This window comes from Pelodiscus sinensis, chromosome 29 (genome assembly GCF_049634645.1).
Source record: "Pelodiscus sinensis isolate JC-2024 chromosome 29, ASM4963464v1, whole genome shotgun sequence".
Lineage (NCBI taxonomy): Eukaryota > Metazoa > Chordata > Testudines > Trionychidae > Pelodiscus > Pelodiscus sinensis.
In genome coordinates this window covers 14,555,447-14,582,357 of record NC_134739.1, presented here as the reverse complement: position 1 = coordinate 14,582,357, position 26,911 = coordinate 14,555,447, and the positions used below count along the sequence as shown (strand labels likewise).

Sequence of the window (26,911 nt, the reverse complement as noted above, 5' to 3'; positions counted from 1 at the left end):
GACACTAATTGTTGTTTTTTAAAAGCAGTTATGTGGAATGTAAGTAATTCCAGATAAATAAAATCCCAGCTTCTTTGCTGTTTGTTTATACCTTAGGCCCAGTTCCTCTACAGTTATCTAATACAAATTCCAGTCCTTGTTAGTATTTTAAATTATTTTAAAGTTTAAAGTAAACAGCAACTGAAGCTTCTTAGGGGGATACTGCACATTTTGGATTCTAAATCTGTAGCTACAGTTGGGAAAGTATGTACAAATCTCTGGTTTATGCTGTCTAATCAGAGTACAGACATCCTTGGTTGATTTGGTCTCCCCATCTCTAGTGAAATGAACATTGGATCATCGTGGAGAGTATAGTTTAGATTGGTTTAACTGCTGAGATTTAAGGCCACGTCTTCATTTGCTGTGCCAGAGGTCAATCTTCTGGCATTCGATTTAGCAGGTTTAGTAAAGACCTGCTAAATCAAATGCTGAGGGTGCCACCAATTGGTGCTGGCTCTCCTCACTGTTGTGAGGCGGAAGGGAAGCAGATGGGAGCATTTGCTCCCATCGACCTCCCACTGTGAGGGTGGTGCCAAACTTGACTTAAGGTATGTTGACTCCAGCTACATTTTCTGAGTAGGCTGACCTTCTGGGTCTATGCTAGATCTGGCCTGATTCAGGTGATGTGATTTGGACTAGCTTTTTATGTCCTATTACCCTTGAAATCCACGATTTCTCCTAATCTCTAGTGACTGAGGGAAAGCATCCAGCAAGGGATTGGGCATTGGGATCCATCATTGAACTGGAGGAGAGAGAGCAAGCAGCAGGAACAAGTTCTGAAGTAGCTAGCAGATGATGGTGAAGCTGATTCGCACCTACTGCTGACAAGCAGACTAAGGAGGAGACACAATGAAGGTACTCATTGATTTGGTGTGTTAGAACCCGTGGGTGAGGGAACATACTTGTTTAGCAGAGATCTGCTCTTTGGGCTTGGGTCTCTTGAAACAGTTATCGCGTACTAATCCCACTAAACTTTCAGTGTGTCCTCAGATACTGCCTTGGGTTCTACCTTGGGGACCTTAATATCACCTGTAACAGAGCTTTTTTATTAATTAATTTGAAGCGGCACAGTTTAATTTCTGTGACATTACATCTGTTTTAATGGCAGCTCTTCTGGTAGCAGGATTGTCTTGAGCACTTGTGAATTGCAGACAGAGTGATTCCTGTAGATGCAGCTCTTGTGTTTTCTAGCAGTGTCTACAGCCAGCAGGCTCCAACCAGCATTAAGTATGCAGCTTACCTGTCTGTCAAGTGGATGGCTTTATAGCACCCATCCTGATAGTATCTATGTATGTTAGCTTGTGGGAGTGATGTGGAGCTGACAAAAAGAGAGGGAGGGCGATTCCTACTTTGAATTGATCGGATAGTACAGAACAAGATGGAGTTTGCTTACGTGCACTAGAAGTCAGCTATCTGATTAATGCAGTGGTTCTCAAGGTGCTGTCTGTGGACCACTAGTGGTCTGCAACTGTCTTGTAGGTGGGCCATGGGGTTGAGGCTCACCTCTCCCCTCCCCCCGCAGCAGGGAGCATGCACTGGTGCAAGACTCATGGGCCAGATTCGGCTTGTGGGGGAAGGAAGTGGCTTGAAACCACTCACGTGTAGGCTTTCCCTGCTGCTTCCATTGGCCAGAATCACAGCCAATGGGAGCACTGGGGGGGGGGGCAGTTCCTGGGAGTGGTGGGAGGCATGGAGCCAAGTCAGTGCACCCCCCCGTTTCCCTCATGCACCTCCCACCCTCAGCCTGTTTGTTTCCTACCTCCCGATCAGACCCTCTATGTCCAGCCACTCCTGCACCTATTTTGTCATGATGGGTGGTTGACAGGTGGTCTGCAGCAAGGACTACATTGAGCAGGATGGCTGCGGACCAAAAAAGTTTGAGAGCCACTGGATTCATGGAGTAGAAATGCCTGGTCGTATTTTACAATGTGAACTGCCATGCTGGCTAAATACGCTAGCCAGTGCTGATGTACTGTGGCTTATAAACTTACACCATCACAGCTGAAATCTCTCCCAGCTGATGAATGGCTCCTTTCCTGTCCTCTAGTTTATGTAAGCCTGCGTAATCACAACCTGGTTTTCCCTTAACAATCAGTTACAGCCTCACTCCATGATTTTTTTTTATTGTATAAACCCTTGATGGAATTACAGGCTTCTGAGACATGCTTTCTTGACTACTATTCTTCCAGAATGTGAGGCTTTGTCTGGAGACGTAGCCAGCAGGTTCTGTACTTGCTCTTGGGAATCGACACTTGAAAAGTGTAGGCCTCAGTCTTCAAACTGCCTCCACACCACTGCTCAATTAGCAACACAAGCCCCTAGTTCCCAGTCCCTCATTCATTTTTGCCCTTTTCTTTCTCTCCTCAGTAAAGTGCTTAGCGCTATTTTAAATAATTGTATTTGGTATTCAACCTAAGGCAGCAGCAGGCAGTCCTTTTCAATAACCCTACACCACGTGAGGCTACTTCCCAGCCAAGGAAATCTTAGAAATCACTGTAGCCTTACCTCAGTTGACTAATACTTAGCTTTGATATCGCACTTTTCCTGCATAGATTTCAAAGTGCTTCATGGAGTTGAGTAGGTATTTTCCCTGGGTTAGAGCTATGGAAACTGAGGCACAGGAAGAGGGTCTCCCAGATTGCACAGTAAATCAGTGGAAGACCTGCCAGCCTGTCCAGTGTCCTTGCCTCTGGAGCTTAGGAGCATATACACTTTATGCTGCTGCTGCCAAATCACTGGGGATAGTAAAAGAAACCTTGGTCATGGAAATTTAGTGTTGGACGAAGGCTGCTACAACATTGAGTGTAGCTGCACTTGACTTTCCCATCACTAGCTCCAGCTGGTGCTGTATTAATCACACCCCTCTAGAGATAGGGAAGGTCACTCTTGGGGCCTGCTCTTGAGAGCACATCAGAACCAGTCACTAATGCTGCCAGTTGTGCTGGACGCATGGGCTGACACACCCAATTCAAGCTCAAACCTGCCTAGGTTTTTATCACTTGACAGTATCGTAAAGGGTTGGGGAGAAACAGCTGGAAGGAACATGCCTGCAAGAATGTTCTGGTTGCGTTGTTAAAACTACCCAGCAGCTCTCACGGGTTCACAGCAATGACCCAAATTCAAAGAAGTGTAAGTTCGTGCAAGTTGCCTCTTTGCATGTTACACCATTACAGGGAATTCTTGTGCTCACACGGGGCCAGATAAAATGGGTTGCATCTCCTCTCATTCCAGAGTTTTGGGGGATTCAGTCAGTGCGGGATAAAGCCGTCATCGCTTTCTTGGAGCTTCCAGCAGTGGAAACTCTGAAACACAGGACTACCCCTGAGCATGGCCCTCCCTTCCTGTGACTGGCTCTTGCAATACCCACTGCACTGGGAGCGTCTGTGGAGATGCTGCACTGGCACTATACCCTGGCAGAGGGGTGCACACTATCTGAATGTTGCCTGTGCGCAGGAGGTTAGGATGGCGTAACTCAACCTGAGGGGCTAGAAAATAGTATAGCAACAAAAGAGACCAACGGATGGGAGTGACTGAATTACTGACTTTTCCATCCTTCTGGCTCCTCATCATGCTGAGTCAGTTCCTTTCCACTTAAGTCTATGGGAGGTTGAGTGTATAAGGGGGTCATTGGGCTCCCTAGTTCCCACCATCCACAACCCCAGCCAGTGATGGTAACTACCACTCATGGGAGCAACACTGGAAATGTTAGCGGGGACGGGCTGCCACCAGCGTTCAAAGTATGATGCCAGATAACCTTGTTAACAGCAGGGGTGGATCAAGGCAGTGCTCAAAATCCCAGCAGCTGGGACACGCCCGCTGCAGCTCCCACCGCTGGGGCTTGAACCCTGTTCACGAAAGTGGAAAATTTTGCTCCATGTGGCCGTCCCAGGCAAAGTTTCAGAGTGTAGGGGCAATGTAACATAACACACGACTGCTTGGTATAATGTATGCTCTGTCTCATACAGTGATGCTATGAAAGTAGGTCCGGGGGTTGTGTGGCATGCTTTTGGGATCCTTCTGCCTTTTGGTCTCGTCCTTCCATTTTTGGAAGTTTGGTTTAAAAAAATACTTCTGTAAAATTCTCCTATTTGGCTTTTAATGTGTTGTACTGGCCACTCCCTCCCACTCCCCCATGTCTTTAAACGATAGAACAAGCTTCTCTTTTATCTTTGAAGCCCAGGATGCAAATTAGAAAGTCCTGCAAAACCAAAGATGATACCTTCGGGCACAGCCTGAAGAGTGGTTGAGAGACTATTTTAGGGTGTGGACAAATGTGTGTAGTGTGTCTTCTGTTGTGTACTGCTCATTTGGGAGCCTGCTCTGTAATCCCCTGTTCTGTGGCAGAGTTGAGATCTAAAATTAGCCCTTAACACCAGCCCACTGCCCAGTTGTGGGCAATTTGTTTATCCAAAGAGTATTTTTGTCTGGTTGGCCTCCAATTATTTTCACTGGGCGTTTTTAAGTTAAAATTGAACCAAAAAAAAGTTCAATTGTGGTGAAGAAATACAGTGAAGCATACTGCCTTCTACCACTCATCTTTGACTGTCTTGTAGGGGGCTGGATTGTAGGGCAGAGGTGGGGAATGTTAGGTCTGGGGGCCAGATGAGGGCCCCTAGCTCACCTGGATTCAGCCCCTGAGGCTCTCAAAATCTAGTAGCCTGGGCCCTCCGAAGCTCTGGTGTGTGGGGACGGTCTCCTTCTTAGTTGGGGGCCACATTAGTGAGGGGTCTTTTTTTTCTTTTCACTTGTATTTAGCCCCCAAACTGATTTTTTTTCTGTGGGATTTTTTCCTGGCCCAAAAAAGGTTCCCACCCCTCTTGTAGGGTTTTGACAAGTATAAAAGAGTTCAAAGCTCTAAAAAGCTTAAAAACTGGAGGGGCTGCCAGAGCTGTTCTGGTAGATGTTGTGAAGACCAGGCCTTTAACCAGGTTCAAAAAAGCGCTAGATGAGTCCATGGAGGATGGGTCCATCAACTGCTGTTAGCCAGGCTGGGCAGGGGAGGTGGCCCCAGCCTGTGCGCCAGAGGCGAGGGGATGACTGGATGATGCCCTGGTCTGTTCCCTCCCTCTGGGGCACCTGGCCTGGGCCGCTGGCGGCAGATCGGACCGTGGGCGAGTGGACTTTTGCTCTGCTCTTGCGTCTTAAGTAGAAATGTCTCGGGCGTGTGCTCCAGTCCCAGGCGTGTCACGGCACGAGTCTGTGGGTGGGTTTCTTGTCCCCCCCCCCCCGCTAGTGCGAGGCCCGCGGGCCTTTCTTCTCCTTTGTTAGCTGGGGGGGGGGGGGGCTCTTCCCCGGCTCGCCCGGGGGCCGCTGGAGGAGGCGCACTCAGGTGCGGGGCCGGAAGGCTCCCCAACAGGAGCCGTTTGGTCGCGGCTTGTGGGGCGCCCCGGGCCGGTCTCTGCACCGCCCCCCCCCCCCCGGCTTGGCAGCCCCTTTGGCGGGGCGTGTTCGGGGCTCTGCCTGGCCCCGGGCGGCGGGGTACGGGGGGGGGGGGTTGGATGCTCCTGCTCCTCTGCGGTCTCCCCTTCCCCTTTGATCTGCGCCGGCGCCGCTGCCATTGGCCGCCCGCTTGTGACGTGCGGGGACTGCGGCTGTCCCGTGGAGCCGCGCCGGGCTCAGTTCCCTCCCTTTAAAGGGACCGGGAGCCGGGCCGCGCCGCCCGCTGCCGGGGGAGGACGAGCCCGCCCTGTCCTAGCGGGAGCTCAGGCACCGGGCTTCCCCTGCACCCGCCCGGCCCGGCTGGCACCGCACCGGACCCCGGCGGGATGGGGGCGTGGGGAGAGGCGAGCCCCTCAGTCCGCGGCGGACGCGTCCACCCCCGGGGCCTCTCGCGGTCCCGCTAGAACTGGGTCGAACCGGGCCACCCCCCGCGTCCGGGCATCCCACAGACGTGGGGCAGAGAAGGCGCCCCCCAGCATCACACGTGAGTCCGCAGCCTGGCAGGGTCTCGACCCCACTGGTGGCACCCGGGGGTCCAGAGGGACCGTGGGGGCTGTGCCAAAGAGACGGTGTTTGGACCAGGACACAGCAGCCAAGCGATGAGTGAGGCAGTGGGGGGACGAAGGGGGCAATGGGCCAGGCGGTGGTGCTGTTGTAGATGCTGAGGGGGCATCCAGGGGCAACAGGCCAGCGGGTGGTACCGGTACCATGATGATGGCGGGGGAGGGCTGTCTGGAAGCAGAGGGCCTGGAGGTAGCACTGGTAACAGACGGGGGTTGGTTCTGTTTCGGGTGGAGATGGACAGAGGGGTTCTGGAAGAGCGGACCAGGCTTTGGCTCTGGTATGGGTGTTTGGCGCAATGTCTGTGAGCTGCGTCAATACCGGGATGGAGGGTGGGGATCCAGTAGCTGGCATTGGAGAATCAGGCCCCAATCCAGGAGGTGTCCTAGAACTGTCTGTGGGGAGGGGCTGCAAAGACTGCATTCACTGCCCCCAATCCAGACTGTCTCAGCCCTGATCTGGACTTCTCTGATGTCCCTAATATCCCAATTCCTGCTCCATTCCCCACCACTGTCCACCTCTCCTGGCAGCACTCTTATTTTTCACCCACTTCCAAAACCTTATCGAGTCCCCCTGTCCTCCTGAAAACCCCTTTCTGATGCCTGAGCCTGTTCTGCTTTGCTTCCTTTGCCCCTTCCCATTGCCGTTTCAGGTGAGTAACGCTGTCCTGCCAGGCTGCACCCATTCACCCCTCAGCCTGGGGTAGGGAAGAAAGCAAGAACTGCATTAGACTGAGATGTGTCCATATATACTGTATTCCAGACACTTAAATATAGTTTGTAAGCGATCCTCTCTCCCGAGCAGGTTGCACCACTGCATTATGTACAGATACAGACTTTGCTATACAAAGTTTTATTTATTTAACTCCCTGCTTCCCTTCCCCCTCCCTTTTGTTTGTTCTCCAGGTTTTTCTGGGTCAGGCGTTTCTGTGGGACTCCCACAAACCAACTGCCATCTGGCCTGTTTTTTTGTGCATGTGGAATAGATAGTTCAAACTGTACTGAATATTTAAAAGATCAACCGTGAATGCTGAATTTAGAAGTTCCCTACTAAATCGAATCCACAATCACTTAAAATCCATCCCCTAAAAATGAAGCACCAAAAGAAAACTCTCAATGGCAAAATTAAAAAGCAAAGGTAATAACTTGCTTCGTACTGCAAATTAGCTAAATCGTGTTTTAAATAGCTTTACAGATACTGCTGCTTCTGAAGGGCAAGCAACATGACACTCAGAATTAAGCCAACTTGACATATGTCTTCATTTCCCTGAGAGGCATCTACCACATGCCACAAAATGTTGCAATGAGAGAAAAAAGCATTTTAATAGATCTATTACTAAATCACACACGGTCAGTGCCCTCGCCTAGATGTTTGTTGCAAAAGCCCCTGGGCTAATGTAATATTTGTGGGGTTAATTTTCTGTGCGGCATCTTAAAAATGCAGGACTGCTAACCTGAGTCAACCCAGCACTTTCTGCAAATCTGTTTGAACCCTCCAGCAATGTCAGAAACTATCCAGATTTGGGGAGATGGTGTTGAATTTTGGTTTATGGGTGTGTGGGTTTTTTGTTGTTGTTGTTGTTGTTGTTGTTGTTTAACTGGTAAGTTCCCAGATAGCTTGGAGTCATGGAGGTTAGTTTCTTAAAGAGCCAAAGAAAAAGTGAACGGTAATCATTTGAGCCAAGATTTTCAGAAAGAGGAGCCCAGCTGTAGACTCCTAATGCTTTATTTAGGCTCCTAAATCAGCAATCTAGGGTAACATTTTCAAAAGCATCCAAGACCTAGCAACCCCGTCAGATGCTTTTGAAAATATTACCCTGATGTCCCAAAGTGCCAAACCCCCAGCAGCCCCTAATGAGGCTAATGGAAGATTGTGAACATTAGCAATTTTCAAAAGCAGCCCAGTTACTAAGGGGTGGGGCTTGCAAAAGCACCGAGGCATCTGAAGAGCGCAAGGTCCCTGTTGACTTTTAGTGCAACTTGTGTTCCGTAAGCACCTTTGAAAATCCAGCCCTAAGTCCTTGCTAGGTACCTAATTCCAGGCTCCTCTTTTTGAAACTCTTGTTGCTGAGTGTTTGTGCTCGTTTAAAAGCAACAGTAGCTACTTGGACAAAGGTCTCAGGTCATCTTTGGAGTCCCCTAGTGTGTAGAAAGATTAGTGAAATTGAAATGGGCAAAGGAGGCCTAATGTCCTGCATTCAGGACAACAATAAGTAGAATCCTGCTTCTCTCTGTCTCTTAGGTTTTGTGGGGGATACCTGAAGAAGCAGGTTTGAGGTCATGTTGGTAACGGGTTTGCAGTGAATAGGAGGATGGATTTCAGTAGGAGCTGGGCATATAAGCACCATTATAAAATTTCCCCTTGAATCACAACCCAGTACTTTGTGAGAGTAATGCTGTCTCAACTAGGAAGAGAACATTGGTTTAACCATCCTTTTGAGAGCTTTTGAAATACGCTATGGGGAGGGGGTTTGCAGAAGGGAATTTATAATCTCCCTCATCCCTGTCCTATCCCTTCCTGAATGTTGAGGGCACTGAGCTCTGTTTAAGCTCCAAAGTGTGTGTCAACAACAAAAGTTGGTTCCGATAAAGATCTTACCTCCCCCCGTCTTGCCTTGCTAATTTCACCCTCGCCCCCCTCTGGAGTTGGGCCACATCCAGGGTGGGCAGGGAAAGAGCAAATTTCATCCCTGAATTCGCAGGGCAGCCAAAAAATTCTTGTTAGAGCCAGTGGGAGCGTTTGTCTCCCAAGGGACCAAAAGATCCACCCTGATGTTTCAAGAATTTTGGAGGAAACCGGTTTTTTTTAGTCTTAGAATCTTTTTATTACATGATGTGGCCAACATGAGTCAAGAAGAGATAGTACAAGGCCAGCATGACTCAGACCTGGAAAACAATTGCATTTATGTTCAGTGCTCTGGATATTGATTTATTTACCCTTCCTGGGAAATGTATATGGCCTGAGATGATTCTAAAGTTCAGCCATTTGAGAGTCTGAAATAAATGGCCGATCCCACAGAGGCTTAAGCACACTTGTAAATCCTGTGCACGTTTGACTTCACATGGGGTTTTTGTTATTAACTTCGGGCCCCGTCCTGTAAAGACTGGTGCCTATGAGGGACTCCCGTAACTCAGATATCTACCCCTTTGCGGAGTGAGGCCCTAGATTAACAAGACTGACAGAATGCACGGCCATTGATACAGCCAGGGTGAGGAGTACTGCTGGCCATTTCTCTCCCGCCGTGCAGGAAGATTCTGTAGAAAGGCTGGAGATGGGTTCTTCTTTTCACTACGATGGTGGGGGGAAGACAGTGAGGGAGCACAGGGAGATGCTATTGTCTGTCCCTTTCTCCAGTGACCAATTCCTCTCCATGAGACAGATTCCTCCTGATCCTTTCTTCCATGGCTGTGCCATTTTACACGGTGAGCTTTGCCCCAGATTTAATTTTACAGCCCTATCCCCTTCCCCCCCAAAAAAACCCACCCCAACCTTCGGTACTTCATGCAGTTAATAAGCTCGCTCCTGTTTTCTGTTTCAACATTCTGGCTCTGAATAATATTAGGAACCACGATACTGTTGGGAAGTAGGGCCACATTTATTTTATTTTGTAGGGACTACTTATTATTATTTGTTTTTTTACAGAAGGTGGAAGAACACCCACCCAGGAAGCAACCTTCAGGTGAGTCACTGCACTAGTTCTGACGAGCCCGTTATCCAAGGCTTTACGCTTATCAGCGCCTCAGAAGAGAAAGCTCTTGCAGGAAAGTTGGCAACAGCTGCTAAAAGATTTGAAACCTCCCAAGTTCTTTAACATCAGTCCATCCTGCCTTCGGAAGGAGCCCAAGGGGTTTTGTCTGGCAGAAGGGAGGACAGTGTGGTGTAACGGCTTGTATATAGGATCAGGGAGTCCAGAGACGGGGCATCTGTCCTCAGCTCTGCCACTGACCTTCATGTGTCCTTAGATGAGTCATGTCCTCTCTCTGCCTCTGTTCCTTTACCGGGGCAATGCCCGCTTGGGATTCTTTTGATAAAATTCCCAATGCTTTGTGTAGCAGGGTTCTGAAATGCCGGCCTAAGAGGCTAAGCAGTGTGCTGAGCACACGCTCCTAATCCCTCATTTCCCTTCTGTTGTAACACCAACAGCAACGCTGTTATGAGACATCAGCAGGTTTGGGCAGCTAGTGCTATGGGAGCTTGAGTCCAGCCAAACCAGCATCTCACTTCCAAATTCCCAGCTGTGGGGGAAGGGGGAAGTGGAATGCAAAAGAGGGAGACACCTTTGCCCCAACCCTCAGTCTGTTGTAAAGGAAGATGATGGGTGTGGAATCTGTTTCTCTCTCTCTCTCTCTCTCTCTCTCTGTGGTTAACCTCCAACAAACTCTACTTCCCTAGCCAGTCAAAGCCACTGGCTTGTGTACCACACGGACGTGCTTTGTACACGTGGCATTGCTGACTCACCATCCGGACATTACACATGCTAATTGCTTTACTCAATGGGGCAACTCAGGACAGAGAGAAGAGGGTCCTATGAAACATTTAAGAACATAAGAATGGCCATACTGGGTCAGACCAAAGGGCCATCTTGCCCAGTGTCCTGTCTGCTGTCAGAGGCCAGTGCCAGGTGCCCTAGAGGGAGGGAACACAACAGAATCCTCACGTGATCCCTACCCTGTCACTGATTTCCAGACAGACAGAGGCTAGGGACACCATTCCACCCCATCCTGGCTAATAGCTATTGATGGACCTAACCTCCCTGAATCTTTCTAGCTCTTCTTTGAACCCTGTTAAAGTCTTGTCTTCATCACATCCTCTAGCAAGGAGTTCCACAGGTTGACTGTGCACTGAGTGACAAAAACTTCCTTTTGTTTGTTTTGAACTTGCCTATTAATTTCATTTGGTGACCCCTAGTTCTTATATTGTGAGAATAAGTAAATAACTTCCTTAGTCACTTTTTTCCACACCAGTCATCATTTTACAGACCTCCATTATATTCCCCCTTAGTCTCCTCTTTTCTAAACTGAAAAGTCCAAGTCTTTTTAGTCTCTCTTCATATGGGACCTGTTCCAAACCCCTCACCATTTTTATTGCCCTTTTCTGAACCTTTTCCAATGCCGATATGTCTTTTTTGAGATGAGGAGACCACATCTGAACGCAATATTCAAGATGTGGGCATCCCATGGTTTTATGCAGAGGCAATAAGATATTCTCTATCCCTTTGTTAATTATTCCTAACCTTCTGTTGGCTTTTTTAACTGTCGCTACACACTGAGAGGATGTTTTCAGAGACCTATCCACAGTGCCTCCAAGATCTCTCTCTTGTGTTTCTCTCTTGCCTGCCCTTCCCTCCTGATCACAGAATGGATTTTGCCAGACCTGATCTTAATTCGTTACTAGACTGGCTGAGTCTGTGGGTCTCTCACCTTCCATAAGATGAGCACCCTGTTCCGTCCCATTCTCCTCCCTCCGCCGACTGTCGAGACCTGACCCACGTAGCAATATGAGAATGGCGAGATGCGCACAACTTAGGGGTTAATAATACAAACTAACACTATTCACTGGTAAATTTCACAGCGGCGGTGACGTCTCATCAGGTGTGGGAACGGATGCTCAGTGTCACCCAATGGACTAGTGGCTGAGCCATCAATAGAACCCAGTTTCCCAAGTGTTAGTCCAGTGCTCTGCCCACTAGGCCCTGCTGCCTCACTAGATTGTGTTCCTTTGCTTTCCCTCTCCCCTCCCAAAAAGGTGCATGCTGGGTCGTGGGTGACGGGTATAAGAGGCAGGGAAAGGTAATGGCTTCTCGAACTGCCAGCTTGGCCCCACCCCCCTTTAGTGTTTCTCCGCCCCCCCCCCCCCCCCCTTCCAGGGCTGAGTACCACCCGCCCTTTCTCCTCAGTGCTCCAGCCAGAGCTGGGCAAGACTGAGACCCTGCACTGCCCACCCTGCCCCTCCCTTCCCCTGTGTGTCGGCCAGAATTGAGGAAGATTCAAGCCATGGGCTGCTTGTGCACTGGCCAGGGCTGGGGCTGCCCATCCTCACTCCCCCCTCACCCGTCCTACGGCTGGGGCTGCGCGCTGCCCCTACAGCAGGGACCGTTGCCTCCCACGGGGTTCTACTGATCCCAGAAGGGGATTTCTGAAATCGACAGCACAGGGCAGATGGTGCAGAGAAGTCTCATTGCTAATGCTTGGAGGGGAAGTGTAATGCGTGAACTGCGCCGGCACAACCTGCCTTCACCATTTGCTACAGCATTTTTAGGTGCCACCATCCCTTTCCTCTATCCTGCATTGTCTTTGTTATATTTCCATGGGATCTTAGCCACATCCGGCTGGGATACGTATGATTAGCCTAGCTCTGGGTTGGTGCAGTGGCAGGGAGTGTGGGCTAATGGTTATAGAGAAGGCCCAGGAGCCAGGACTTCTCAGAGAGAGTTGTTCTTAGGTCTGCCACTAACTTCACATGTGGCCTTGGTCAAGTCACTTAGGCTGGGATTTTCAAAGATGCTTGCCTTGCGTAGGCACCCAATCTCCTTGAAACTGAGTGGAATTTGGACACTGGACTCCTTTAGGCACTTTGAAAACTTCAACCTAAATGTGAAAACTTTGGAGACTTCAACCTCACTTCCTCCTCTGTAAAGGAAGGGCGGGAGACACTGTGGTTTCAAGATTTATTGACACCGGGGCACTGTTTGACCTTGATGGACACGTCACACAGTTGATTTGCATATTGTTACGTAAGTGTCGATGGTGCAGCCTTCATCAGAAGTAACTAGAATTCTCCACATTATGGCCCTTAGTTGCAAGAGTCGTTCCCTTGAAAATGACCTTTGTATGGGGAAGATGTTATCTCCTAAGACACAAACACTTGTCAGACAGCTCCTCTGTGGACAAGAGGACAACCATGATGTGATCCCTTGTGTCATGCTGTTGCAGCCCTCCAAACTGTTGAACTCTGATGGGGATAAAGAGTAACAATTTAGTAGTTGTGATCGCTTACTGCTAAGCAAGGATTCTCTGTCTTCTGTGTAACAACACTTATGTGCATGTTGCTGTGAGATGCTCCGGTAAAAGGCACCAAAATGTGGCTTAACCCCCCCCCCCCTTATTTAATGTCATTCTTGACTGTAAATGTCTGTGTGCAAACAGCTATTTGTAGGCTGAAAGAACCTGATCTGCAGAAATATCAGGTCCCAGAGAGCTTTTCAAAAGCATGTCCCACATCGGTGTGGATTTAATCCATTTTCCCTTTGATGTAGCTTAACTAGTTACTATTTTCTGTGTAACATCCCTTCCTTCACCCTTTCATTGGTGCTTTCACACTGACAACTTCATAGGCATTAGACTGAAATTATTTCCTCAGCATTAAATTCTTAGCCCTAGCTCCTCCAGAAGCTCTCAGGGGTTAGAACGTTTTGAATGGAAAGTTGGTACATTCAATACTCTTTATATAATTGTTGAACATTCATAGAAGTTATTTTTAAAGGGACAATGACAACCAGATGCAAACAAACATTTTCTTATTTTCGCTACTCAGTCGTAGTATTAAATAATCCTGTAGGCGCTAAAGAATTTGTTTGAAATCCAAATTACTTTTTTTATGTTTGTGCTGTTTGCATTTCTCTCCATTTGGACAATGAAAATCATAGAATCATAGAATCATAGGACTGGAAGGGACCTCAAGAGGTCATCGAGTCCAGCCCCCTGCCCTCAAGGCAGGACCACGCTCCACTTACACCATCCCTGACAGATGTCTATCTAACCTGTTCTTAAATATCTCCAGAGAGGGAGATTCCACCACCTCCCTTGGCAATTTAATCAATGAGGTCAGTTTCACTTTTGCATATCGTGCAGCAGTATTTGGGTTTCAAGCTAGGCAGGAAGGTTTCGACATGCTTTCTATGCGTATCTTTTAAAAGTGAAATGGTTTCTGTAGGTTTCTAGATTCCATGAAAACTTGTTTTTACCAGACTTCAATGGAGAGCCTAACTTGAGTTGTCCATGTCCTTTTAAACTTAAAAATATCATACCTTGGCATGTTCGAATAACTCACACTGTTGATTCTACTAGCAGCAGTTACTTCAACACAAGGGTTCAGGGTAAATACTCTTTCTAGTATGATTTCTGGCCAAAATAGTCTCTGAAACAGGATTTAGAACAGAAATACTTAGAAGAAGAAATGATCTTATTCCATTTTTTGGTCTCATCAGGATGCTAACAAAATATGAGACGTTTCACTCCCCAATTAAATCTCAGTAGCTGAGATATAAATGCCCCACTTCCCCCAGAACAGCTGATTTTTCCAGACCCATTTATATTTGTGACTCCAATGGAAACTACCAGTGCTCAAGCGCTGCAGCAAATCACTAAATGTGACTCTTTACGGAGCCTGGTTTTTACTGTTACCGACCACAAGAGGTCAGCAGAAACCAGGGCGTGTAAATTCACATCTTGCTTCGCTTAAGGGGTTCGTCTCCATGGGGAAATTGATGGACATAGCGCTCCCAGAATAACTGCTCCCCCCCTCATGATTCTGGTCCAGCTCTTCATGTGGATGCGCTCTTCCAGAATAGAAGTTACTTTATTTTGCGAGAACGGGAATCAGTCTAGAATAAAGACTTTGTCCTGGCTGGAATCCTTTCACTGTTTTATCCTGAGTGAATGTGTCCTCAATGGTCAAAGCTATTCTGGAATACTTGTGCCAGGCAGTTTCTACCAGGGTAAACGAGCCCTTTGTGTTTGAAAGGATCAGCTGCAATCTCTCCCTGCCCCATGGACGCACTTGGGGTCAGGCATGCCTGGGTTCATTGTAGGGCTGTCAAGGCCCATGTGTTCCCTCCAGGACTGGGAAGGGAGATCGTGTCCTCCGACCTGGAGCAGTCAGTTGCGATGTTTGAGACAGCGTCTAACATGCCAGAGAGGCAGCCAGGAGGTCGTTAACCAAATCCCCCTTGTGGTTTGCAGTGACCGGCTGAAAGGGAACCTGGAGCGGTAACAGCAGGAGAAGTCTGGCGAGTGATGCCCTGAAAATGAACGGGTGCTTCGAAGGTGTTGGGCTGCGATGCCTTTTTAAGGTGAGTGCGGTTCGCCGACGCCTTTGCACTGGGCTGCCTCCTGCCTCTGCCCGAGGCAGCTGGCTTAATACATGTGCCCTGAAAAGGGGCCACAAGGGGGCTCTGCTGACTTGCAGCCTGTGCAAATGGAGAGTCACTCGGGCCTGATTCACCTCTGTGACCTGCAGAGTCCCTACAGAGCATGGCAACGCCGGAGAGTCCGGCTTGGCTTTCAGAGGCCAGGGCGAGTCTGCAAGCCGGGCAGCTGCAGGGGGCAACCTCCTCACCTACCTACTGCAGGGGAGCCCAGCACATGGCGGCTGGGAGGCGGGCGCGCCGATTCCGCAGGTTGCGCTTTGCGGAGCCAAAGTGCCGCTCTAAGGTTTTGCTGCCTTAGCTAGATCCTCTTGGGAGGACGAGTCCAGGCCGTGGCTTGGCCCAGTGACCGTCGCGGGTGCAGGAAACCAGGATTAAGAGGGACAAACGGATCTCTTTCCAGGGTGCTAAGCCTCTTAAGGTCAGGGTTAGGGTCTATGAGGGACAGATGAGGTATCCGGCTGGGCTGGACAGGTACGTGGGAGGAGAATGAGCGAGACTCAGGAGTGTTACTGCGATGGCTTCTGTTCCCCAGGTGGGATTGATTCCACTAAAAACACCAGGTGTCTGGGGCAAAGGCCCGCCCCAGTCTTGAGTGACTGACATGTCTCATTGGTTCAACTCGCAGGGCGTCAGCACGGCTGCTCCCAAGCCCCCCAGATACCTCCTTGTCTTTGACTTTGATGAGACAATCATCAATGAAAACAGCGACGACTCAGTCATCAAGGCGGCTCCGGGACAGGCGCTTCCAGAGCATATCCGGCAGACCTTCCGGGACGGCTTCTACAACGAGTACATGCAGCGTGTCTTCGAGTACCTGGGAGACCAGGGGGTGAAGATGCTGAACTACAAAACAGTCTATGAGAACATCCCGCTGTCTCCTGGGATGCCAGAGCTCTTTCAGTTCCTCTCCAAGAACCAGGACCAGTTTGAGATCATCCTCCTCTCTGATGCCAACATGTTTGGCATCGAGTGCTCTTTGAGAGCTGCGGGCGTCTACTCCCTCTTCCGCAAAATCTTTAGCAACCCCTCCGGGTTTGACAAGAGAGGCTACCTCACCTTGGGGCCCTATCACACTCACAAGTGCCCCCAGTGTCCGGCCAACATGTGCAAGCGCAAAATCCTGACCGAGTACCTCACGGAGCGGGCCCAGGAGGGGGCGGAGTTCGAGCGCGTGTTCTACGTCGGGGATGCGGCCAATGATTTCTGCCCTTCCGTGGCTTTGACTTCGACTGATATCGCTTTCCCACGGAAGGGCTACCCCATGCACCAGATGACCCAGGAGATGGAGAAAAAGCAACCCAGAGCCTTCCAGGCCACAGTGGTACCCTGGGATTCGGCGGTAGAAGTTGGCTGCTATCTGCAGGAGCTCCTCAAGAAGAAATGCTGAGAAGGCCGAGTGGGTAGGAGGAGACTCTCTCTTGCTGCCCTTGAGGCAGCTTGGGGATACTATGCAGGAAAGAGGGAAATCCAGGAGCGCTCCATACCTTATAATGGCCCAGCTGCCTCCATTTCTAGCTTTGCAGAGTTGGACTCTTGGAATGTCTGGATTTCTTCCCCCATCCCTTCTCTCTTCTTTCAAAAAGCACATTCTCTGGGTCTCCTTTTCCCCCCTTCTCCCCCTGATCTTGAGACAAGGTCTTCTCTATGCAGTGAGCACACCCGGCCAGCAGAAAGGGTGTTAGCCAGATGGGTTTATTTTTACCGTCGCCTTGAATTCACAGAAGCGAGTCTTTTTAAGTAATAAAACAAGCTAGTTCTCCCGAGGGCTACGAAGTGCCCAGGTCCCATTAGTCCCAAGGCAGAAGTGATTGGGTTACAGCAGCTGGGGTCATCTCCATCATCAACGCCTTCACGCCTCCTCTTCCTCCGCGCCCTATTGGGTGACTTGAAATTGGCCTCCTGGAAATTCCAAACGGGGCTTGTCTCTCTCAGTCTGGGCCGGCTTTGATTCCTGGTGCCATCCTGCCCAGAAGCCCTGGGAAGGCTGCTAGAGCAAGAAGGAACCCGGCTCAGGCCTGTGGAGTTAGGTTTCCAATTAGAGATGGTTCATTGAAGCGCATTTCTAAGCAAGCATGAGTGAGAGTTTTCCATGGGTACCAATGTGAGTAGGCACTGAACAGGTCTTTGAAAATCTCCCCCCCCCCCTTCCCCGGGAGCAGATGTGGGCAGGGGCTGTGGAATTATGCCAGTAGGGGGCAGTGCATCGTGGCGCTAGCAAGGCCTGCTCCCCCCCTTTTCCCGTGTAACTAGTTCCCATTTAAAACACCTAACACATTTGCATGAACCGAGGCTTTGTTGTTGGCCCAGGCATGCTCAGAAAAATCCAGGTGTGACTGCAAAGTGGAGCAGTTAACCTGCATTAAGCCCCAGTGTGGATCCTCTCCTTCTGAACTGAAGTGGCCTTAATTTGCTTTAGCTTAATTCAAAAGTGAATTTAAACTGAAGTGAATTCAGGCCACTTTCATTCGGAATCAGGGTGTCCACACAGGCTTAATGCAGTTAAAAGTGGGTTAGTTAATTTGGATGGCCAGTCCTGGGTGTCCTGCTGTCAGTGCAAAGTCCGTTCCCCTTGGCCGCCATCTTTGCTTTTCATTTCAAGGATCAGTTTCTCCCCCAGGGGCAGAACGTTCTCCACCATCACCGAAACGTTCTCTGTTATGACTTAAGGAATGAGAGCGATCAGTCCCCCCAAGTGCGCTGATTTCCAAAGCCGCCGTGCGTGCGTCAGCTGTCGGGGCTGGCTCGAGCCCGTGTGCATGCCTGTTTCCAAAACCTGCCCACTGAGTTAGTGTAAACCCAGCTGAGCCTCTGAGCCGTGCTTCGAAGCAGCCCCACAAAGGCCATGCACAAGCACCCGAGAGCCACTACCTGCTTCTTGTGCACGTGGAGCAGAATAAACCGTGCTCAGACAATCCAGCGCCCCTCCCACAGGTGGCCATGTGAGAGGAGAGCCCCTTCCTGGGCCTGATCCTGCCAGGTGCTGAAACTCCTGCTGTGTGCAAGGAGAGCTGAGGTGCTTAGCACATCTGGGGGGGTCTGACTACTAGAGGATCACAGCCTCTCCCTGGGCAATTGCAGTATTAACTTACCCCTCCCCCCGACCGCACCTACCGGGGCAACCACAGCATTAGTGACCCCTGGCGGGGGGTGGCGTCTACGGGGATAAGCTGCAGCCTGTCTACTCAGAGGTGAACGGCGCAGGATGGGACTGACCAAAGCTGCCCCCAGCTGGCCCTTCTCTCTCCCTCGTCGCAGCTTGCTTGTTCTTCCTCCGTCCAATCCCGTGGAACGTAAAGCCATGGAATATATTTTTAAAAGTATCAAACATCTCTAGTAAATACTGACAGCGGGTGAGAAATGTGTGTCTGGAATTTGATGTGCACGTTACATGTTGATGTGGACACTTCAACTAACAGCCCCACCTGCTCCTAATAAGCGCGCGCGCGCGCGCGCGCGCGCGCTGCGCGCGCACACACACACACACACACACACACACACACACACACACACACACACACACACACAACCCGTGTTGCTTGGGTCCTTCAGGGCTGGGGTTGTGGGGGAGTCAGGGTTGGGAGGTGTGTGTTTGGGGAGGGGGGGCACATGGCCCAGCCACTGGCTGCTCCTGGGAGTTGGGGTACTTGCCCCCCTGTGGTTCTTTGTGAGTTTCTCCCCCTGCCATCACACCCCTCCCTTTCCGTTTGCTGAGAACCAAATCCCCATTCCAGGCACATCCCCTTCTCCTGGCACAATCAATCCCTGATGTTGCTTTAACTTAGGATAAGAGGAAGCTGCCGCCAACTTTGGTGGGCCTGGGCCTGGGTCTGGCCCTGACCGATTGGGAGGCGTTCTTGACCAGATGGACGGACAGACGCACAGGCTCTTTCAAACCTACAGTAGCTAGATACAGGCCACGTGCCTGCAGCTCCGTGACGGCTTTCTCGGCTTTGCCCACGGCGTGTTGAAAGCAGGGTGGTTGGCGCTTTGAGCAGGCCCCAATGTGCTCAGTGTTAATTACTCCGCTGCTGCCTCGGAGGCAGTGGGTAGAAGGTGGGCGGGCTGGGGAAGTGGGTCACGGCTGCCGGGGGCCCAAAGGGAGTGATGCTCTGAGATCCACTCCTGGCTTACTGGGCTTTTGGCCTGTTCGTTAACCCCGTTTTACAGAGGGAGCTAAGTAGCAGGCGCAAAGGCAAATGCCCGCCGGAAGGGTAGGGCAGACGTGTTTTAGCAAGGGGGCCATTCGCTGTCAGGGGGTTCACCCACTTCCTTCAGCCACTGGCGCCTTGCAATGAGGCTGTTTGTTCCAAATCCCCTGCCCCAGGGGTTAGCAAAGGACCAAGTCCCGTAAACTGGACTTCAAGGGGGTCAGGGTCTCTGACTACAGCTCAGACACAAGCAAACGCTGCCCACTACACGGGGTCACCCATAGCTGGTGGGAGAGGGATGCAGGCTGGGTCGGCCCCGGCGCTGGCCCTGCCCTACCCGCTTTCCAGGGCAAACGTGTTAATTGCTCCTTGTGGCTGGTGAGACAGGCAGAGCCGGGGCTGGAGCGAAGTGACCGCGTCGGGCTGGGCCGCCTGTGGCCGGTAAGACAAAATCCTTCCCTTGCTCTTGCCCCCCTGAGCCCAGCTGCCATTGGAGGAGGCTTTAAAGGGGCTAAAGATCATTCGCCGTATTTGTCCCCTGCCCCCAGACCGGCCCCTCCACCTTTGGCAAAATGTGACCCCTCTGGTGGCCTAGTACCCCAGATCCCCACCCCTCCCCACCAGAGCCCCAGCCGTTGCTTCCGTGAAGGAAAAAATAAGTGAGGGCCTGGTTTAGCTCTTTTAATGCTGCTGAGCAGCTGGCAACATGGTGGAGAGCCAGGCCCAGTGATGCACGCTTGTGTACACACATGTACGTGCACACACATACACACGCGCGCACGCACATACACACGCACGTACACGTGTAAAGTTCTTACAAAGAAAGGCCTTGCCGTATGCTTCAGCGGCATATAAGCAGGGCAGGGCCTGCAACCGCCATGGCCTCCGTCCACTACAGCTCTGGAGAGACGCATCTTTTAAACACTTTATTAAAACCGGAGCCCCCTTTTCTCAGCAGCAAGGGAGCTGGGGTGCAGAGACGGGCACAGCAGCCCTCAGCGGGATAATGCGTTCGGCAGCGCCTGGCGTTGATGGGGCCGGGTCGCATGAGCCTCCCTTTACCTCCAGGGGCCAGGAGATGGCCAGGCCAGGCCCTATGGCGCGGTCACTTGCCCAGACAAGCTCCGCGAGGAAAGGCCTGGGAGGCAGCTTTGGCTGCTTTCGCTCCCTCCAGCCTCGCGGCAACGGCCGCCCCGAGCTGCCCTTCTCCGGCCAGAATCGGGGCGAGGCAAAGCAGAAGCTGCGGCGGCTGAAACTGTTTTGAGGAGAAGGCTCCCAAGCAGCCACCTGTGATGGCCACCCAGCAGGAGCCACTGACCCTGGAGGGCTGTTCCTGGGGCCCAGAGCCTGGGCACAGCTGCTCCGGTTTGCCCAGCTCAGACTGCCAAAGCCGGCGAAAGCTGCAAAACGTCCCCTCTTCTTCCAGCTCGAGGCTCTGCCGGCCTGGGCGAAGCTCCGCCACCCTGCGCCACTGGCTCCCTCCAGTTCCCTGCGCCCGCGGGCGTGGGGCTGGTTCCAGGCTGAGAAGTGGGACTTGCCCCAGGGCAGCCCATGCCACTGCTGGAGCTGGACTTTGGGCTCTGGCCCGTTCCCTGGGGCAGCACCATCCCGAGCAGGGGGAAGAGGCCAGACCCAGGGGGCCTGCTAAGCACCCGCTGTCTGGACCGTTACATTAAGTGAACTTCGGAATGGGGGGATCTTTGCAAATGGCCAGGGGCCCGGGGCCACCAGCACTCGGGGGGGGGGGAGGGTGCAATGTGATGCTCAGGCCATTGGGCAGCGGGGGGCTGAGTATGGCCCAGCACTTCTCCGCTGTGGCAGGCGTCTTGGAGCGCTGCCGGGCGTTGGGAATTTCCGAGCACTTCCAGGCGCCTCCTTCTGGCTCCCTTCCCACCTGGCCCCTGGCGTCCGGCTGCTCAGCCCTTCTCGGTGGGTGGGCCAGGAACGCAGGCTCCCCGGGCTGCTCCGACGCTGGTCACGGCGCATGTTCCGGGGGAGGGGTTGTAAATAAACCCGGAGATTAATCGACGCCGAAAGCAAAGCGATTCCACGGGGAAGGCTTCATGCGGCTCCCCATTGATACTCAACAGCAGCACTTCCATTGGCCTCGGGGGGCCTTATGATCTGACCTCATAGAAATAGCAGGGCCTGTTCCTGGGCCTCCAACACTGCTCTTGGTAACGCCTGGGCTCCCATCTGCCTGGGGCCTGGCTCTGGCTGTGCCCAGCCCGGCAGGGGTGAGCCGCTAACCCTCGACTGAGTGGCGCGGCGTGCGGGCGGTGGGGGCAGCCTCGCGGGGAATGCACTGGCTTGGCCGGCAGCAGGGGCTCCGTTAACCCAGCGATGGGGGCGAGTGCAGGGAGAAAACCTCGGTGGGTTCCCAGCAGAGCGAGCTCCCGTCTCCACGCTGGCTCAGCTGCAGAAAGGTTCCACGTAGTTGCCTGGGAAGAAGCCCTCTGCCTCCGTGGTCACCCCCTCGCACCAGCCGTCCGAGTACTTGCGGGTGACGTAGATGACGGCCCCTTCGGGGAAGGCCAGCTCGTTGGCCTTCTGCGCCACGTAGGGGTAGAGCGTCACCACTGGAAGGGGGAGGAGCAGCTCAGATTGGGGCCAGGATCACTGGCGGGGGAGGGGAGAGAGGGGGTCTGAACCTGCCCCCAGTGGGAGGGGCTGGCCGATCTGCGTCCAAAGGGGCCACGGGATGGAGGCGGGGGACGGGGGGGGATCGGTTTGGATCAGGCCCCTTCTGTGCCGAGGCAGATGCGGGAGGGAAGCCGGGGAGGCTCCGTCCCGCAGGGGCAGAGACGGGCTCCAAAATGGAAAATAATTTGCCCCGATCCTGCATTTTTCCATGCACGGATTCCCCCCACCCCCACCCCGCACAGCCAGGGAGACAGATGGGGGGGCGGAGTCCCCAAACCCACACTCTGCAGGCCACTGGCAGAGCTGGGAGGGTCACCCGACTCCAGCCTGCTGCCCCCTCCAGCTGGGGCTCAGGGGCGGGGGAAGGGGGGCGGGGGAGGGTACCTTTCTCCAAGTAGCTGTCTGGTGCCCACGCAGGCTCCTCTGCACCCGGAGGAGGAGGCGGAGGGGGGGGGGCAAAATCTTCAAACTCTGTCCCATTTGGAGGTGGCGGAGGGGGGGGCTCCAAGAAGTCGGCACCAGTGCAAAAATCTGCAGAGATTCGCAGGGTGAAACCCTAACGGCAAAGCCGAGGCCGCGCGTGGCAGCCGGGTTGTTTGTATCCCGGGTGTCTGACGGCCCAGCCGCCGGGCATCGTGCTAACCCGGAAACTCAGGTGTCGACTGGCTTTTCAACGGTGATTCCTGGGGCCGGAGCAGGGCCTGACAGCTGGGCCTCAGCCGCCGCGCCAGGAATCCGAAAATCCCCACCAGGGAGTCGTTTGAAAATTGGGGGACTTTTAGGCTCCTCAACGTGGAGGGGCAGAAAAACCCGCCAGGCGGGGGGGCAGGCCCCCTGCGATGGGAGGAAACAAACGGTGGGGACGTCTCTTCCGGGGGGGGCTCTGCTTCCAGAGAATAACTGGCCGCCGGCCCCATCCAGAGAGCCAGCGCGGGGCCTGGGGGCGCCTTAGAGCCATTAACCCGCCTCTGTTACGTGCCGCTTGCGCTTGTACAGCAGGAAACCTCACCTCGCAAGTCGGGGGGGGGCGACGATTGTCACGGGGGGGGGGGGGGGCTCCAGGAATGTGGCAAGTGGTCAGGGCCCGCACTTTTCAATGACAGTCCTGACGGGGGTCACTGTCTGGGATGGAGTTTGGGTAGGGGAGGGGTTCTAGCCTGGAGCAGGGGTGCAGGAGGGGGTCAGGGCAGCGAGGGAGCTCCGGGGAGAGGACTGGGGTGCAGGAGGGGGTGTGGGGCATAGGAAGGAGGGGTTCTGACCTGGTGCAGGGGTCAGGAGGGAGTCAGGGCAGCGAGGGAGTTTTGGGTACAGGAGAAGGTTGATCCTGGGGCAGGGATTGAGATGCAGGAAGGGGTACGGGTCTGGGAGGGGGTTTGGGTGCCAGAGCGGGTTGTGACCTAGGGCAGGGGGTTGGGGTGCAGGGCTGGGGAGGGGGACCGGGTGCACCCCAATAACAGAACTAACATTCATTTAATTGCAGGCCACGATAAAAAGAGGTGGGGAAGAGGAAACGTTCTGTTCTGACAAATCGACTTTTTTCAGAAACCTCGGGAGGAGGGGGGAGTGTAATTGACAAAATGGCTTTTGTGCAAAATGGAAACAACTTCTCCATTTCCCCCTCCCCCCCAATTGCTTTGTAGCCTCTTTGGGCTTGTGACGGCCCGTTGCCACATGTGGCCGCTGATGGCGCCAAACCCGAGCCCTACCTGGCACGGGGAATGGTGGAGGCACATCTGGGAGCAGCGTGTCCAGGCCACTCGGGGGTGGTGCAGGCATGTCCACGGGAGGCGGAGGCGGAGGCGGAGGCATGGTGTCCGTGTCCAATGGCGGAGGCGCTGATATCGGCGGCGGAGGCGGCACCGGTTGGGTGGCAGGTAGGCTGGCGCTGGCGCTGGCACTGACACTGGGGGTAGAAATAAGAGAGTCCCCCAAGGGCAGTCGAGTTAAGGCGCAATCGACCCTCCCTGCGTGCCCTGGTTCCACCGAAAATCTGCCCCCTTTCCTGCCAGCCCCTCCCCCAAGAAGCTGCGTCAGCTCCCTGGGTCCCGAAGAGGCCCCCAGGGACTGGCCCACGGGACGGGCGGGGGCTGCAGGGGGTGGGGGCAGGAAGGCCCCGCTGCCGGGCCAGAGGCTGGCAGGAGCTCTCGGGGATTCGTTTCCACCAGGGCCGTGCGCTCAACTTCTCACATGTGGTTTTCCCGTCTGGGAGATGGAGCGGAGGCGGCTCTTGACCCACGCGCTCTGGGAGCCCCCGTGGGCCGGATGAGCCGCTAACTCATCCAACGCCCTCCCAGAGGGGAACGGCTCCACTGTTCTCCGGGGCGACAGCTCCCCCAGGCAGCCTGGCCCAGCAGTGGGCGTGGGAAGCTCCTAAACGAGTCCCACGATCCCTGGTGCCCAAACTTTTCAGGGTTGTGCCCCCCCCTTACCTCTCTGCATCCCCCCTCCCCCCGAGTGCCATGGCTCCAAGGCTGGGCTCACAGCTGGGGGAGGACCCGAGCCCCAGCGAGGGCCCAAGGCAACTGAGGCCCCGGATGTGGGGCCAGAATCGGTGCGGGAGCGGAGCTGGCTGGTGCTCAGTTCCTGCCCCCGTGCGGGTTGGCCTGGGCCCCAGCTGCAGCTCCCCTCCCCCACTGGTGCGCCGCCCTTGGGGGCACTTTGGGGAGCTGCCCTCGCCGATCCCAACGGTCCCTTCCGGCCCTGGAATCAATGAGGCGTGAAACCAACGAGATTTCGAACCAGCGAGGGGAGCGGTTGTCTCCCCAGACTAGCCAGGCAATTGGCTCCACCCCCGAACCCCCCAGTCTCCCCACCCCCGCCAAGCACGGAGGAGGCGCCCTGGCGTGTTGGGCAGCTACCTGGGGGCTGTTGAGGACGCAGCGGCGAGTCTCCCTTCCGGAACCACGGGCACTTGAATGGGCTCCAGGATACGAGGGTTTCTCCTGCGGACAGAACGTGCCATCAGCCCCCCGTGATGGCAGAAAGAGACTGGGGGGGGGGGCAGCAGATCACTGCACTGGGGCCCAGCACACCGGGAGCCCTTTCCCAGCTCTGGCACTGACCTGCTGGGTGACCCTGGGCAAGTCCCTTGTCCCCGGGCTCATTTTACCTCTTGCTAGGAGTTTGTACAGCACCTAGCGCAGAGGGTCCCAGCGTGAGCTGGGGCTGCCCCCTAACAGAACCAATCAGAGCAAAGGGCCTTTTGCAGAGAGCAGGGGGATGGTCAGGGTGCTAGAGAGAGACTCCATCTCACCCCAGGGTGCCTGCACCTGCTCCAGATGACGACTTGGTTCCTTTCCGGGTCAAGGTTCCTGTTCGGCCCAGTTGGGTGCTGTGGTCCTAAAGCCAGGGAGGAGGAGAGAAAGAATCAGGGGCTGCCTAGAGAGCCTGTTTAAAAAGACCCTTCCCCTCTCCCCTTCACTGCAAGGGTTTCCCGCAGCAAAGCGCCGCTGTGTGCAGCCGGGAAGTTCTTGCTGGTTCTTCAGCTGTCGAAACCAGCGAAATTTGCACCAGATTTACTTATCTGCACAATGTCAGAACTAGGGGTCACCCAATGAAATGAATAGGCAGCAGGTTTAAAATAAACCAAAGGCAGTTTTTCTTCACTCAGCGCACAGTCAACCTGTGGAACTCCTCGCCAGAGGATGTGGTGAAGACTGGGACTTAACAGGGTTCAAAAAAGAGCTAGATAGATTCCTGGCGGTTAGGTCCATCAACAGCCATTAGCCAGGCTGGCAGGATGGTGTCCCCAGCCTCTGTTTGTCCGGATGTGGGTGACGGGAAGGACCACGGGAGGATTCCCTGTTGTGTTCCCTCCGTCTGGGGCACCTGGCCCTGGCCGCTGTCGGCCGACAGGACACTGGGCTGGATGGACCTTTGCTCTGACCCCGTCTGGCCGCTCTGATGTTCTTAGATCCCAGGGCAAACGCTCAGCGCAGACACACTTCTCGGGGCAAGCCAAGCAGTGTCCCAGGGCTGCGCGCCCAGACAATTGGCCGGCTGCAGAGGTCCAGCTGCGCCAGCATGAGAACCCCTCCGGGGCTGGCACCAGCGCGGTTTGCAACGGCCCCGCTCCCGCCTTACCCAAACCACGAGGCCTTGCTGGCAGCATCTTGCAAAACTTCTTGCAAACTTTCCTGCTTTCGCCAGCCACCCCCAAGCCACCGTCTGAGGGGAGGCGGAAAGTGCTTGGCCGAGGCCACACTAGACGCGGAGGCAGAGCTGGCGGCACACGGTGGGTTACGCCTCCGGGGAACTAGTGGGTCTTATGGTTTTGTAGGAAGACAGTGCGTGCCTCAGTTTCCCTGTGCGTCGCACGAGTGTCTAGGTGGTGGGAATAAGGGCGTGTGACTTTTGCGAGGAGGGGGAGCTGCTCACAAGTGCACTCGGAGAGCCAGGAGGGGGATGCAACCCAGTGACACCAGGAAGCAAGCAACAGGGCGGCTGGAGGAGGAGCAGGGGGCATGTCTGGCGCCAGGGAGCTGGAAGCAGGTCAGCCCAGACTGGCTGGGGTGCAGGGGGAGGTCTGGAGCCATGGCTGCCACGCTAGGCACCCCTCCCCCCAAGATGGACTGTACTGAACCTTCCAGTTTCCTGTGCTACAAGCGCTGCTCTGCGCTGTGTCTACCTGCCGATACGCCCGCCGGTTCTCCGCGCTGGCTGAGAGTCGGGGTGCCGGCTCTGGGGCTCCCCCGGGAGTCCTGCCCAGGCAGACTCATGGTGGGGCGCGCCCAGGGGCCAGGCCCAGGAAGGTTGAAGTGGGGGATGCTGCCTGCCCTGGCGACCGGAGGCACGGTACCAACGTCCCCGCTGGCTGCACACAGAGCATCACCCCACATCTCTGTGCCAGCCGGGCAGGAGCGGATCAGAGCCAGTGAGAAGCTGAGCCAAAGTCACTGGGTGAGGGACAACGCTCCTTCTCACTTTTTTCCAT

At 53.8% G+C, this 26,911-nt stretch overlaps 2 protein-coding genes across 5 annotated transcripts in view; one reads left to right on the top strand and one right to left on the bottom strand.

The window, feature by feature from the left end:
- The first annotated feature begins 728 nt into the window (after positions 1 to 728).
- PHOSPHO1 (phosphoethanolamine/phosphocholine phosphatase 1) lies at positions 729 to 17,257 on the top strand. Of its 3 annotated transcripts, XM_006120445.4 has the most exons (5): positions 5,125 to 5,962; positions 6,945 to 7,176; positions 9,682 to 9,718; positions 15,000 to 15,109; positions 15,813 to 17,257. In XM_006120445.4, the coding sequence occupies exons 4-5, from the start codon at positions 15,065 to 15,067 to the stop codon at positions 16,572 to 16,574; spliced, it is 807 nt and encodes a 268-aa protein (XP_006120507.1). In that variant the 5' UTR covers positions 5,125 to 5,962; positions 6,945 to 7,176; positions 9,682 to 9,718; positions 15,000 to 15,064; the 3' UTR covers positions 16,575 to 17,257. The 3 variants fall into 3 exon arrangements, with proteins under 3 accessions (XP_006120508.1, XP_006120507.1, XP_006120506.1); XM_006120446.4 differs by lacking the exons at positions 5,125 to 5,962; positions 6,945 to 7,176 and adding an exon at positions 729 to 894; XM_006120444.4 differs by lacking the exon at positions 6,945 to 7,176 and having other exon boundaries at positions 5,510 to 5,962.
- A 2,989-nt stretch (positions 17,258 to 20,246) lies between these two features.
- The window catches only part of ABI3 (ABI family member 3), a 15,562-nt gene continuing 8,897 nt past the window's right edge, over positions 20,247 to 26,911 (bottom strand). For both annotated transcript variants that reach the window (XM_075911250.1, XM_075911251.1), the window contains exons 4-8: positions 25,232 to 25,317; positions 24,837 to 24,920; positions 23,685 to 23,881; positions 22,363 to 22,509; positions 20,247 to 21,914 (exon numbers count right to left, since the gene is read on the bottom strand). In XM_075911250.1, the coding sequence (XP_075767365.1) occupies positions 21,748 to 21,914; positions 22,363 to 22,509; positions 23,685 to 23,881; positions 24,837 to 24,920; positions 25,232 to 25,317 (681 nt within the window). In that variant the 3' untranslated portion in view covers positions 20,247 to 21,747. The remainder of the gene's footprint in view (positions 21,915 to 22,362; positions 22,510 to 23,684; positions 23,882 to 24,836; positions 24,921 to 25,231; positions 25,318 to 26,911) is intronic.

Bases quoted from the DNA above. Each gene is read 5' to 3' on its own strand.
- PHOSPHO1 (XM_006120446.4), top strand. From the start codon at position 15,065: ATGAACGGGTGCTTCGAAGGTGTTGGGCTGCGATGCCTTTTTAAG. The intron at 15,110-15,812 runs GTGAGTGCGGTT...TTCAACTCGCAG, and splicing joins GGCTGCGATGCCTTTTTAAG to GGCGTCAGCACGGCTGCTCC.